The 14670-nt window shown below is 41.9% G+C and overlaps 1 protein-coding gene across 3 annotated transcripts in view; it reads left to right on the top strand.

The window, feature by feature from the left end:
- aff2 (AF4/FMR2 family, member 2) overlaps nt 1-14670 on the top strand; it is a 170751-nt gene that overhangs the window by 60199 nt on the left and 95882 nt on the right. For all 3 annotated transcript variants that reach the window (XM_061834238.1, XM_061834236.1, XM_061834239.1), the window contains 2 exons: nt 2326-2992; nt 3532-3917. In XM_061834238.1, the coding sequence (XP_061690222.1) occupies nt 2326-2992; nt 3532-3917 (1053 nt within the window). The remainder of the gene's footprint in view (nt 1-2325; nt 2993-3531; nt 3918-14670) is intronic.

Genomic DNA, 14670 nt, shown 5'->3' with positions numbered 1-14670 from the left:
TGTCTGTCGCTGTCTGACTTTCTCATTTACTTTTTCTCTGTCAGCTATTAGCTAATCCCCTCACTAATCCTGTTAAAGAGCGATATGTTGTTCGGAGCTATTTTTTGGGTGAGCTCGTCACTCACTCCAACGCGCATACAAGAGCACCCGTACACACAGGCACAGGTTCATCCCCTTCTCTGTTTTCCATTTTGCCTCTTTGTCAACGTGATTTCTCATTCTCTTCAGCCACCGGATCTTTTATTCATGAGGTGGAGATGGGGAAGAAACAAGCTAATTTATTCGCAGCTAACTTTAGCGCACGATGGTCTGTGTAGTGCTGAAGTGTCTATCAAAAATGACATTTGTTGAAAGTAATTTAAACATTTTGAACTTTTGAAAATGTTTTTATGTGGAGTTTGTGTAAGAGTTTGTTCCTGTAGATCACAGGTGTCAAACTCAAGGCCCGAGGGCCAGATCCAGCCCACCACACGATTTCATGTGGCCCGTGAAGGCAAATCGTCGGTGTCAAAATCTTGTGAAAATATGTCCCAAAATTTGAAATTGTCATACATCATCATTTTTGTGTTACCAAACATGAACAATAGTTGAAAAACCCAATACGCTTCATTTCTGATTCCAAAACTAGTTCATGAATTTCATTTGTAAAAATGTAAATGCGGCGATTAAGGTTTTCTATGGTTTCACCATAACGAGGGAATTCGTAACTATAATTTGGCCCATGACAAAAATTTGTTTTGACACCCCTGCGGTAGATAAACAAACATCCCCACTCATTTTTACAATTTAGTCTTTAAACAAAAATGCATGCGCCTGTAGTACCACGATAACGTAGGTTAGCATGAAAACAACACATAGAGTCCGTATCAAAGGTTCCAAGGCAAAATTTGAACTCAAAACCTTTAATGTGAGCAGACATCCAGAGCAAATCCTGCAATGTTGCTCCTACAATCTACGGTAAGCGTAACTATATTCATGTGCTAATTAGAAAAACTATAAATCAATTGTAATTTCCATAACATTTGTCTCATCTGAGATTATAAAGCCATAGATGAGTACTTCCTCTTCCTGTATGTGCTGTCTTCTATCAGATGTCAAGCAATTTTGTGAATTTATTAGGCTCATTTGCTTATTGATTTATTTTAAACTCTCACTTTTATTTTTTTTTTATTTGCTCCATTCATCACTAACTGACACAAGGTTCGCGAGAGAGATTTAAAATGTAAAGATTTGGAGAGAATTGGCTATTTGAATGTCTCAACACTCTGTTTCATTTATTGGGCAATGAACTGACAAAGTGAAATAAACCACAAAATAAATCACACCATAACGTGTAGTTAAACGGTAGTTTAGTGGTCAGTAACTTTTAGCAGAACTTAAACCTTCCATGACGCCGGAGGTGTAACAGTAATAGTAGTAATTATCATCTAATAATGGTTACATTGTATTCAGTTAAAGCAAATCAATGGTGGGGATAATCTTCAAACCTGCAAGGTTGAAAAAAAAACCACTTGTATAATTCCCTGCTCTGCAATCAGGCCTCTCTGTGGATCATTGCCTGTTATTACTGCATTTGATTATTGACTGAAAAAAAAAAGGAAAAACACACAAAAACCGTGATTCTTGTGAATTATTTAAAGGCGTACATTACACAGTGCATTGTGCAACTTGTTGAGCAAATAAAAAAAGTGAAATTCCAAGAAACAACCTTGTTTCTTTTTCAAACACTTTTTTAAAATTCTCCATTTCTCCACATCGTCATTAATTATCAACGGATACCAGTGATGTATTCACATTTGGCTGATGATTAATATTTGCAAAACGAGACTGAATAGATACATGAAAGGATTAGGGAACAAGTACTTCCCTTTCCATCTTTGTCTTTCTGAAAAATTCTCCAGCTGATACGGCAGATGATGAAATGGCCTAGTTTCATCATTAAAGAACCTGTCAAAGACTCTTAACTATTCTGGGGAACATTTTAGCATCCGCACATAACAGCTGAAGTGGCTTTTGGATCATAAATCAGGAGAACCCAGACTGTCCTTCTCGCGATGATTGCTTGAGAACCTGAGGTCAGGCTAATAATGATTCCTGCGCCATTAGTTTTACTGCTCCAACCTGGACCGGGACCCTCTTAAGGACGGCATGTGTTTAATTAATCATCTTGTCCGGTTGCCTGGTCAGCGGTCAACCAATTCGTCTCTTCCTGTTCCTCTCTGAACGTGTAAAGAGGGCTTTTCATCAAGTGGTTAGAAATTAAACAAAAAGATGGAATCTTAATTAATACTCCTGTCTGTCACTTCTCTTCCTCCCTTCTTTCAGACTAATAAAGGTGATGCGTTGGCGAGTCGGGTCCAGAACACGCTCGGCTCCTATGAGGAAATGAAGGACCTGTTAACCAGCCATTCAAACCAGAGCCACTTAGTGGGAATCCCCAAAGGCAGCAGTGTCAACAACAACACCTTGCAAACAGCAACCACTTCAGCGAGCGAGAGAGCCACAATGGATTCCCAGCTTTTCACTGAGACCCTGAATGGAGGCCCAGGAGTGGAGGGGGGAGGATTCGAGGGAGCTGGGGAAAAAAAGATTGCAAATGCGTCCTCGGCATCCTCAAATTCCTTGAAACCTCCTGCGTCGACGACGACGTCATCGAGTGCGCAGACGTTGCCGCATCAGAATTCCAAAAAGTCCAGGAGCTCCGCGGAGAGGGCAAAGGGAGGCCATCCACAGAGCGCCCCAGCAACAGGCGTCCATCTGGGCTTGGAGCAAGGCCAAAGTCAGGCTCCCGGAGCTGCAAATGAAAGGGGGAAAGTGTCGATGTTTGAAGAGCAACAACTCCAAAGGCACGATGAGCTTTTCAGCTCATTGAAAGATGAATTAGGTCTAAAAAGAGATTTAAGCCCTTCTTCTTCATCTTCATCCTCCTCTTCTTCCACCTCCTCGAGGAGACGCCATTCTTCACACCCCACAAAAACCCTTCCTCTCTTAGGTAGGTCCAACAGTAAAACCAACTAAAGAACTTGTTAGCTGATATTTCCCCAAACTTTATAATATTAAGAGTTTAGAACGTGATCAACAACTTAATTCAGGAAATCAGAAAGCAAGAAATAGATTGCTCGAACCCTCTACATTCACTTCCAACACCAGTTTGTCCATCTTAGCCTCAAGACTGAAACAAGGCGAAAGCCACAAGCTTGGCACTATTCAAAACTTCCCAAAAATTTTTGTGCCACTGAAAATTTCTCAATCGTTTGTGATCTATTCAAATTCAGAAGTGACCACTGTGTCTCGTTTAGTTTCTAAGTTAAAACACCTCTGAGAGTTGTGGCCAACATAAGTGGACGAAGCAAAACAATTACTCTGTGCTATAGCTCACAAATGTTTGTTCAATCATGAATTATTAAATTTTAGCGCAATCCTCCGGTTGTATGATTCGATTTACAAAGCAAGCAATATCACAGTATTCGCCAAGAACTGGGATTGTTTCAGTAACTTTTTTTTTGTTTTGCCTTTCTTACTCACTCACAGATGGAAATTATCGATCTTCTACCATGGACGCAGGTCATTGCAAGTCCTCAGGCTCACCATTAGTAATTGAAGCAAGCTCTCACCTCTCCTCGTCCTCATCCCCGCTGGCTTCCACCTCACTTTTGTCCGCACCTGTACCTGGTCTAACCACTCCCACATCCACATTCCCAGTGGGCGGCCTATCAGGGAAGCCGATGGCAGTGCAGCAGAAGCCGACAGCCTACGTTCGGCCGATGGATGGGCAGGACCAGGCACCCATTGACTCTCCGCAATTAAAGCCACTTCCTGTGGCCCCGGAGGGGTTCAGCTGTGCTCCAACATTTGGCGGAAACTCTGGGAACATGAAGAATAAACTCCCCAAATTGAGTCTGAGCCACACTACGGAGGTAAGGAAAAGAAATACAACATTCAAATTGATAACATTTAATCAACAATGAATGATCTGCGCATCATTAGCTTAAGGTTACAACAAAATTATGGAGAACTTGCTGATGGTTTTTAACTTTACATCCATGTTCTATTCTGCTGATGTTGTTCACAATGCAGTTTTAGGGAATTAAACTCGGGCCTAAATCTCAGTTAATCACAGAAAGTTTGTACTGTACTGTGCCACATTTTGGAACAGGAACTGGGAAATCAACATTAACAAATGAATGATCCGTGTATGAGATGTTGGACATTCTGTCAACAGTGAATACCTTCACAAAAATATGTTTTGTTCACAGTTTCTTTAGTTACCGTTCATGTGCTCGGACAATATTTTATCGTAACATTTTTAAACTATATTGTGCTATCTGTGATTAATGTGATTCCTATGAAGAAGCAGTCTCTGGGGACTCTGAGGTGGGCTTTTATATCTTTGAGGTTGAGGTCACCTCTTCTTCTTTTCATTTCGGCTTGTCCCGTTATGGGGCACCGTCATCTTTTTCCATGTGAACCTATTTCCTGCATCTTCCGCTCTAACACCAGCGGTTTTCCTCACAAAATCCATCAACCTTTGGTCTTCCTCTCACTCTTTTGCCTGGTAGCTCCATTTTAAGTCTCCTTCTACCAATATACTCACTCTCTCACCTCAGGACATGTCCAAACCATCGAAGTCTGCTCTCTCTCACCTTGTCTCAAAAAGATCCAACTTTGTCTTTCCCTCTAATGATCTCCTCCTCTAATGATAACCTCATCCTATCTGCTCACTCCTAGCGAGAACCTCAACATCTTCATTTGTGCCACTTCCAGCTCTGCTTCCTGTTGTCTCTTCAGCGCCACCCTCGCTAATCTGTACATCATGGCCGGCCTCACCACTGTTTTATAAACTTTGCCCTTCATCCTAGCAGAGACTCTTCTGTCACATGACACACCAGACAGCTTCCACCAGCTGTTCCAACCTGCTTGGACCAATTGCATCCCTTCCTTACCAGACTCGCCATTGGTCTGGATTGTTGACCCCTAGTATTTGAAGTGGACTTTAGAGCAATTCCTCAGGACAGGAATCGTTTTGTCAGTAAAGGGGAAATCCAGTGCTTGGGGCCCAGACGCCGAAACTAGGCTAAAGGCCACCGCCGCCACCGAAGCTCGCCTAAAGGGCTGCGCCGCCTGAAAGCTCGGCTCACGGCCCGCCGCTGGAGCTCGCTCGTCAGACTCCGCGTCATTCCCGTCCGAAGAACCATCCGCGGCTGCCGGCCCGGACCTCCCAGGGGCCTTTGTTTACTTACGCACTGATGTCGTGCGAAGGCCTCCGAATAGTCAGACTCTGCGTCATTCCACCCGGAGAACCATCCGAATATTTAACATTAATTACAGCCAGAGGTTCAAATCTGCAGGAAAGTATTCCTCAGTCTTCCCGATAACCCGATACTGCTATTTCTTCATCAGATGAGGATAAATCCAAGAAATTAGCACTAGCCATAATGGTGTCCCATGTAATCAAACGTTTGGAACAGCACAGTACACGTCACATACTTCCACGTACATCATGTGACTCGCGGAAATGGCAGCGCCCCTGAAAATTCGTAATTGTCGACAAAAAACTTCTCAAAACACGATTAAATGAGAGAGGATTTAGCATCATATTGTCAAAATAGCGTACATATTCCATGACCTATTGGATACACTGTTCATGCAAAGCACTGGATTTCTCCTTTAAATACTTGATATCCAGTATAATATTCATAAAAAATGAATAGAGCTGTTTAGGATGGATCCGGGGTGTTTGTCAAATTAAGGAATGTCATTTCATGCTTAGTGTGTCTCTTTATTCCAATAAGACCAATTTTGGTTAAACATATTGGCGATAAGAGATTTTTAAAATAAGAAAGCAAATACATTTATTAAAACGACAACAGCATAACTCTTCTCCATTGACACGAGCAGTACCTGGTAATCAAGTATTTCACCCAACTGCGTTCTCCTTCCTGGAGATACTCCCTCTCTTAAGTTCAGGAGTCACACCAGCATCTCATAATTCATGTAGCTCTAGTTCTTGTTCAAATAGAGTTGTACATCTGGCACTTACATGTGGCGGATCCAGAATGAATGTAATGGGACACAATTGTATTGTCAAATAAATTGGACGGTACCAAACTCCTTCCAATGTGCTCTCTCTGACTCTCTTACTTTCAGCCTGCTCCCTCCAACTTTAGCTCCCTCACTTGCCTTTTCAAAACAGCATGAAACATCCAGCTCCGTGCTGTGTGTGCGTGCTTGTGCGCTTGTGTACCGTGTGACAGAAGAGTAGTCGTCCCTATCGAACGGAGCAGCTGTTCCCTTGCTTTGATGGAGCTGGTGTGTGCATGCGTTGCTTTCTAAATGAGCCCGAGATGGAGCTCGGAGCATATGGCAGTGAGAAGGAGATAGCCGGTCTGATGTGGGGAGACAGAGGACTTAAAATATACTTTATTCTCAACACTTTCCTACAGAGGAGTATAACGGCGACAACTGGAACCAATCCAATACGAGACGCTTCTTTTACAGTTTTTCACCCACGCCCGTGCGTGTTGTTAATGAATTTTACATTTCTCTCCGTTATAAGAAACCAAAACAAAAGTGTTCAGGAGAGAAACGGTAACCATGGCAACATTTGATCAAAGGTCCAGAGGCTCAAGATTTGTAGGTGTTGTTTTCCTAAGAAATGTGCATGCACAGACCCGAAAATTCTTGTTGGGTTGTATTTTTTCCATCTTCTTTTGAACTTTTAAAACATTTTTTGTGAGGTGAGGGTGGGGGCATTATGTTACAATAAATACAACATCAGGAAACATTTCCTACATGGAACTTTTATCCGGTGATGGTGGTTTAAATACAGGTGGTCGGCAGTATCCTTGAATTTCTTTTAACGTTCAAATATATTACCGAGATTTGAAGTTGGATCTTTATTTATAGAATGTTGACTCACTGTTTTGTGCAGTGTATTGTTGCTGTTTTGCTTCCACTGCAGTCATGGGCAAAACTGCAGCGCTAGGATCTATTCACGGGTTCTTCTGGGACATCAACAGTTGCTTTTAACACAAAGTTGACATGGCTGCTATAGTATTTCCTCTTGTGTTGATCAATTTGTCAGTGTGATTTTTTTTTTTTTTTTTTTTTTTATTCACATATTTATTTAAACATTGCTTCAGTTGTGATTGTGGGTGCGATTGTTGTATGTCTCCCTGCGATTGGGTGGTAACCAGTTCAGGGTGCACCCCGCTTCCTGTCTGATGACAGTTGGGATATGCTCCAGGACCCCTGTAACCCCCGTGAGGATAATCGGCTCAGAAAATGGATGGATGGATGGATGCAAGCGTCTACCTCAGGGGGAAACAAGTACTTAGGTCCAGACCTTGACAACCTCACAGTTAGCTTCAAACATAAGCGCAAACACCAGCTGCATAAGTCCAGAGCCAACAAAGTAACCCCTAAGGACTACAAGTACAAACCAGTAAATCACCTCATTGATTTTGCATGTAACAATTTTCAAATTACTTCAACCGCCTTGATCTAGTTTAAGATGCTCAATATTGGTCTTACAGCCCAGTACGAGTGTGTGTTTGTGAGTGAGGGAGTGTGTGTGTGATTGGAAGCCTTTAAACTGCTGTGGAAGCTTTCTGTCGGCACTATAGAATTATCGATTTGTGCCTTTTACTCCCAGGAGTGTATATGCCTGCGTATCTGCGCGTTCGCACTTGCATATGTGAGTGTGAGCGACAGAAGACTACTAACATTATTGATACTTTTGTCACAACGGTTACAGTAGACTTAAACCTACTCCTAGATAAACCTACTCCCAGACACACAAAACGCGCTCACGTAGACATGCACACATACACACACACATTTGGTGTATATGAGCCACTGCAGAATTAGAATTTGTTTAATATTTTTATGGTATAGTATAACTACAGCGGCATGGTGGCCAACTGGTTATCCACCTCAGTGTTAATGACCTCAGAGTTCTGTGGACTAGGGTTTAAAATACCGACCATTCCTGTGTGGAGTTTATATTTCTCCCCGTTTCTGTTCCCCCCCCCCCCTCGGGTACTCCGGTTTCCTCCTGCAACCCCGTTGCCAACCATTTTCTGAGCCACTACCTCCTACCGTCTGGCAGGAGGTGAGGTACAACCTGAACTGGTTGCCAGCCAATCGCAGGGCACATGGAGACAGACAACAGTCGCACTCACAATCACACCTAAGGGCAATTTGAAGTCTCCAATGAATGCATCTTTTTGGGATGTGGGAGGATACCGGAGTTTCCAGAGAAAAGCCACGCCGGCACGGCAAGAACATGCAAACCCCACACTGGCGGGGGCGGGATTTGAACCCCGGTCCTCAGAACTGTATATAACCAAAGTCAAATAAAGTCATGTACGGTCAGGAATTTAACAGTAAATGATACAGTGTAACTCGATATGCCTTCAATATAACATGGTATCCATCTACTGCATATACAATTTAGTATGCCACTGTGCGGCAATAACAGCTTTTCTGTGTTCTATTCTATTTAAAGTAAACGTGTAAGCACACAGAAGGGCTCTTATTTCTCCAGAAGGCACAGAGCAACATAATGTTCATGGTAGTCAATTTTGCATCCGCCCGGTGGATATAAGACCTGATTTGGTTTCCACCATCTCCTGGGGGAAATATCTGGATTTAATTGCTCTGCTTTCTTCAGCGGGCTCGCTCCTAACACCGTCTTCCGTGTGAGGCTGACGGGAGCGGGAGGCAAACAAAGCGTGAAGAAACGATTGTAAAATTGAATCAATGAGCTGAAAGATCTAAAAACGCTACTGAAAGTTAGAGGATGTATTGAGTCTTGTTGTTGTTCTGTACACAAAAGGACAGATCACTACTGTCACGTTCAGTAAAATGATCTGTTATGGATATGAATGTGTTGACTGTTTATTGTAGACAGTAATAACACTAGTGAATACATTGCGTTAACACAAGCAATGTTAGCACAATAGTCATGGTTGTAAACTGGTTACCAAAATGAAAATTTGTGACTGACCCAAAAGATGAAAACAAGCAAATGGAGGCCCCTCAAAAAAAATGAAAATGACGCCAAATCATGCATTTTCGCTATGACTGTATTAACCTAACTAAAAGCAAAGCATTGAAATTGCATAAATTCATATTATTGCTTTAAGGAATACATTAATTTGAAAATTAAAATATTCATTTCAGACTAAAATTCCAACTATCACAGATAGGGCTGGGAAATATGGGGGAAAATATTTTTTTAGTATTACATGAATATATCTGAAACAAATCACATTTTCTTTCATTTTAAATCTTCCATGTTACATGTAATCTATTGATTTCAATATTTATATTCTGTTCAAACGAATGACATGAAAAATTATACAACTGTGAAAGACAAAAAATGTTTATACAGACGCTCCTCAACTTCCGTTTTAGTTATGTTCCAAACGGCCGAACGTAATGTGAAAATGAATGTTGTTACTGTACGTTCCAGTCATGTGTGACCGTTCATACTCTCATATGCGATCTTTCTGCTTATAAATGGTATTGACGGTCGGCAGAGGCGTTTGGAAGAAACGCTTTTCACCAGCATCAATCTTCCTGATAATAGCCACCTTTGTTTCAAATGAGATGGCTTGCCGCTTCTTTTGACTACCACCATCACTTGTAAACCCTCGCTTTTGACGAACCATATTTGCTTCGGGTTACAAATACGCAAAACAATGTATATATAAACACAGAGATCACAGATACGACGTCTTCACACAAGGGTAACACGCGCTGAACTGGGAAGAGGCAAGGCACGTTCAGTCTGTCGTTTGCGCCATGTAAACAAAGGACGCAGTGTCAAACGTAAGATCGTTTGAACGTCTCTTACTACGGAGAACGCGCTAAACTGAAAAATTCACTCACAAAATTTTTAGAAAACTGTTTCATAGTGAGTTCAAACGTAAAATCGAAAAAATGTAAAACGAATGAACGTAGGTTGAGGAACGTCTGTACTAGAGCGTTGGCCTCACAGTTCCGAGGACCCGGGTTCAAATCCCGGCCCCGCCTGTGTGAAGTTTGCATGTCCTCCCCCGTGCCTGCGTGGGTTTCCTCCGGGCACTCCGGTTTCCTCCCACATCCCGAAAACATGCAACGTTAATTGGACACTTTAAATTGCCCCTAGGTGTGATTGTGAGTGCAGCTGTTTGTCTCCATGTGCCCAGCGATTGGCTGGCAACCAGTTCAGGGTGTATCCCGCCTCCTGCCCGTTGACAGCTGGGATAGACTCCAGCACTCCCGCGACCCTTGTGAGCATAGGCGGCTCGGCAAATGGATGGATGGATATTCATGTATAATTTGACAATGCAAAAACTTTCACGTTTTCCATTAATTTAGTCATACACACTGAGAAAAATAATCAAATATTCTTGTGTTGCTTCAAACTTTAACTTGAAAAGCATAACCTTTGCTTTTCACAAACCAGAGACAAGACAATATTTGGTATTTTAGAATATTTTTTTTAGCTGTTTAGATTTTCATTTTACTTGAAAGGCAACATCCCTGAAAAACCTTAAATAATACAATCAAGTGTTTTCAAATCCTGTTAGGATAGCATGAAATTAAACGAATACTTCTTGTTAGCCTAGGCAATTAGAACACTTTCTAAATAATTCTTCTCATCATTAATTTCAAACTAGCAAAGGCAATATCTCTTAAACCTGGAGAGACATAAGCAAAGACATTGACGCTTCACTGAAAGACTAAAGGTGAAATCGCTGCTCCGTTAGTGACATTTGCCTAAAATACATAGGTAAACAACACACGAGCACATTTAGACCTATGAACGAAGCGCAAGAAGGTAAACTCCGAGTTGACAGGTGACATTTTCCAAGTGCTGTGACAGGTTTCATTTCAAAGTAGTTCAAAGAATAGAGCTGATGTAATTTCACACTGATTTGAAGACCCGCTGTGGCATATCTGCCGGCCGTGTGCAAACGCGCACGCGGCGCCTCACCACTAATGTAGCGGTAAATAAGAAACAGGATGGACTAAGACCTCCAGTCAGTAATCAGCATCAGGCTACGCCAACAAAATATATTCTACTCACATAGAAGGCTTCCATTTATCCCCTTTTGAATGAAAAAGCCCTCACATGACAGTTGAGTCAGATAGAAGAAAATGGACTCCGATAAAAACTGACGTGTAATAACAGCTTGGTTAAGTCTTCATCATGTCAATATCTGTTTATTTACCCTTCACTTTCAGTTATATGCTGTTTCTAGAAAACGCCTTTTGGTTTCATAATTGTTTCTATTCAATTTTTGGCCCTTAAACCCCCCCCAAAAAACACGCACACACACATCCACACATCCGAATGCGCATAAACACGCACACAACTACAAAAACCACCTTCACACACACACACTCAGCAGTAGATGGATTTGGTGGCTTTGGGGATGGGCAGGCGGCACTACCACGGGCGTTTAGCCGATTTCAGCTCCTCTCATTGCCTTTAAATGGGACCCAACTGACAGTCTCAATGAAGATATAGTCACGGTTCTCTTTGTGGAAGAGAACAATGCGTAATCGGAGCAATCGCTGCATGAGCGCAGGCTATGATGTGCCAACAGACAATGTGAGCCATTACCCTTGTATCCAGGGGTGAGCTGGTGATAACTGCTGGTGACTTAATTATGAGCGGCACGGTGACCGACTGGTTAGAATGTCTGCCTCACAATCTGAGGACCAGGGTTCAATTCCTGGCCCCACTTGTGTGGAGGTCAGCGTAGGTTTAAATGCGAATGGTTGTTTTTACGTGCCCTGCGATTGGCTCGCTACCACTTCAGGGTCTACCGGAAGATAGCTGGGATAGGCTCCAGCACTCCCATGACTCTTGTGAGGATAAGCGCGTCAGAAAATGGGTGGATAGGCTTAAACACATCTAGGGAACTTGGCTATGTGTCTATGGAAGTAAATATGTGCCTCCAGGAATTGAATTTGAAATGCCACAGAAAACAGGATTTGAATTTGAAATGTGATCACATTTTCGATAGTTGCTACAATTCACTGTCTGAAATTCGACCGGCTACAATTTACTGTCTAAAATTCACCGTCTTTGGGACCAGGCAGGATTACTTCAGGTCAGAACCAAACAGCCAGCCAATTCCAGTTACGCATTCTTAGTATGCGACGTTAGGTGATTAAGAAATCGTAACTCCGATTGGCTGGGTGCTCAGTTCTGACCCTGAAGTAACTCTGCCTGGTGGCACAGACGGTGAATTTTCGGCAGCGAATTGTAGCCGGTTGAATTTCAGACAAGGAATTGTAGCCGGTTGAACTGTTAACATTGAAAAGTTACACTGAAATACAACTATTGAAAACGTGATCACGCTACATTTCAAATTCAAATCCTGTTTTCTGTGGCATTTCAAATTCAATTCCTGGTGGCACTTATTAACTTCCATAGTGTTAGCCTGTGCGCAGATCAAATTCACTAAAACCGCATTAGACCAGTGGTGTACCTTGTGCCAAGATTTAAATGAGCAGGCATGAGTTTAGATTGACTTTCTGCCACCAAATTGTCACTTGACACACCCTCGCCAGGTGGAGGGGCCATCTTGACACAGCCCGGTCTGCCAAATGCGTGCAGCAAGCCTTGCGCTCGCAAGATCTGAACCAAAATTTTGCTCTGCCACAGATCAGCTGTCTATGATGTTACATGTGAATTTAAACTAACATCCTCTTCGTTCAAACCAGCAAAATGGAGTTGTATTGCATTTCTGGCAATTTAATCTCACACACATCAACACAACACAACCACAATAAAATAGCTAACACAAAATAGGCGTTCAAACAGAGCATTTGAGCCACAACAGCGAATAGTCACCAATGTCGAACGAGTGTTCCCAAACAAGCAAATGTTCGTTCCAGCGGGTATTCCAAGTTAGCGAAAGTTCCAGCTGGTCCAAAAATGAAAGGCGGCAGGCGTAGGTGCAGTTAGTGTTCCAAGCAGCGTAGTTTCCCAGAGCAGTGATAAGGTCGTAAGAAGAAGCCTCGCTGTCCGCGTCACAAAGGACACAAAGAGTTCGCGTCACACGGACCCAAGAGCTTGAGATGGAAACTGCGTCACATTATAAGGAAGGAAACGTGATACATTTTCATAAAATCCAACTTATTAATCGCTGTCCTTTTAAAAACAAATACTTTAATTGTTTTACCAAGCGGATCGAGGCAGCAATTTATATCATCCTACTTTATGGACAGATGATTATTTCCCTTCATTAAAACGATTACGCTGTGGCTCGTCGCAGCAGCGATGAAACTGCAGGTGTTAGATTTTGCTCTCACCGTAACAGTCCGCTGGCGAGAGTGATCAATAATTTTATGTTAGCGGTGGATCAAATGAGTTTGTGTAATGTGAAAGAGGTCACTTTAAAAGGCCACTCTACCGAGAGATATCATCCCCACTCTGCAGCTCTACAGAATGTTTTATCACGTGCCAGGTGATTGTTCTGTGGGCCACAACTTTACTGTTTTAATTCACTCCCGCCGCTCTTATCTTTGAAAAGCTCAGATAAACTTGCCGTGTGCTCTTAAAACCTTCACCAGCCGGGCTGCAGCTCTTCCTGTCCACTGAGCTCGTAATTCTTTTAAGTGCCGACGGTGTTATTAGCAGCAGGAAATAAATGTACTAGCTTTCTCTCCCGAATTATCATGCAATCAGTTGTGACGCCATTAAGTATCCAATAACAAAATTGGCTTAATGCAAGCTTCTAAATAAATAAATGTAACGATAATACGCCGTCAGTTGTTTCCCAAATAAATGAACCCATCTCTTTATATCGCTGGAAAGATTTCAAATGTGTGGATTTAGTTAAATGATGAAGTCCATGCAAGTACTTGGAAAAAGAGCTTTGAGCTTTCATAATGTGTTCTATAAAATTCATGGTGTCAGTTAGAAATGTGTTCTCCATAATTATCTTACACATAAATTAGAGTTCACGATCTTTACCATGAAATATAATAAATTATAGTAGTCAACAAATGTTTACGTAAGTTCAGCCAAAAATGTATCTCAAGGCATGTTCTCAAATGAGTCCAATGCATATTTAAAAAAAAAAAAAAAAAAAAATACCGCTGGGATAGGCTTCAGTCCCCGTACACGGAAGCATGTTGCGGACACACATTAACCTTCGTAAAACTCTGTGACCGAAGGTTTACTTTCTTTTTTTTTTTTTTAATACGGATTTGACTCATTTTAGAGCAATGCATTTAAAAAAAAAAAAAATCTGTCAGAGAGGTTTACTGAAGTTTAACGTGTGGTCGCAACACGTTTCCGTGTACGTTGGAGATGACTCCCTGTCATTTGTTTGTTTGTTTTTTTAAATGCATTGTTCCCAAATGAACCAATTTGGCATTATAAATAATTCTTGGGAATTTGAGATTGAGAATAATAATTCCTACCTGAAATGATCTCTACACAGTTGTGTGTATTTGGATGGGCACCATCCATCACGTTTAATTGCCGAAATCCATCGATATTTTTTGGTCTTTTCAGCAGGTATTCTTTAGAATGACCTCTTTGAATATCTGTCTCGTCTGTTGTAACAAACAACAGGACAACAAGTCTTGGGCATTGTGAATATTCTCCTCCGGTTCATTGTCCTCCACACTGTCAAGCAGCTCTTTTTGACCGAC

This window comes from Syngnathoides biaculeatus, chromosome 11 (assembly GCF_019802595.1).
Source record: "Syngnathoides biaculeatus isolate LvHL_M chromosome 11, ASM1980259v1, whole genome shotgun sequence".
In the NCBI taxonomy this organism is placed as follows: domain Eukaryota; kingdom Metazoa; phylum Chordata; class Actinopteri; order Syngnathiformes; family Syngnathidae; genus Syngnathoides; species Syngnathoides biaculeatus.
This window is presented reverse-complemented; position numbering and strand designations above follow the sequence as displayed.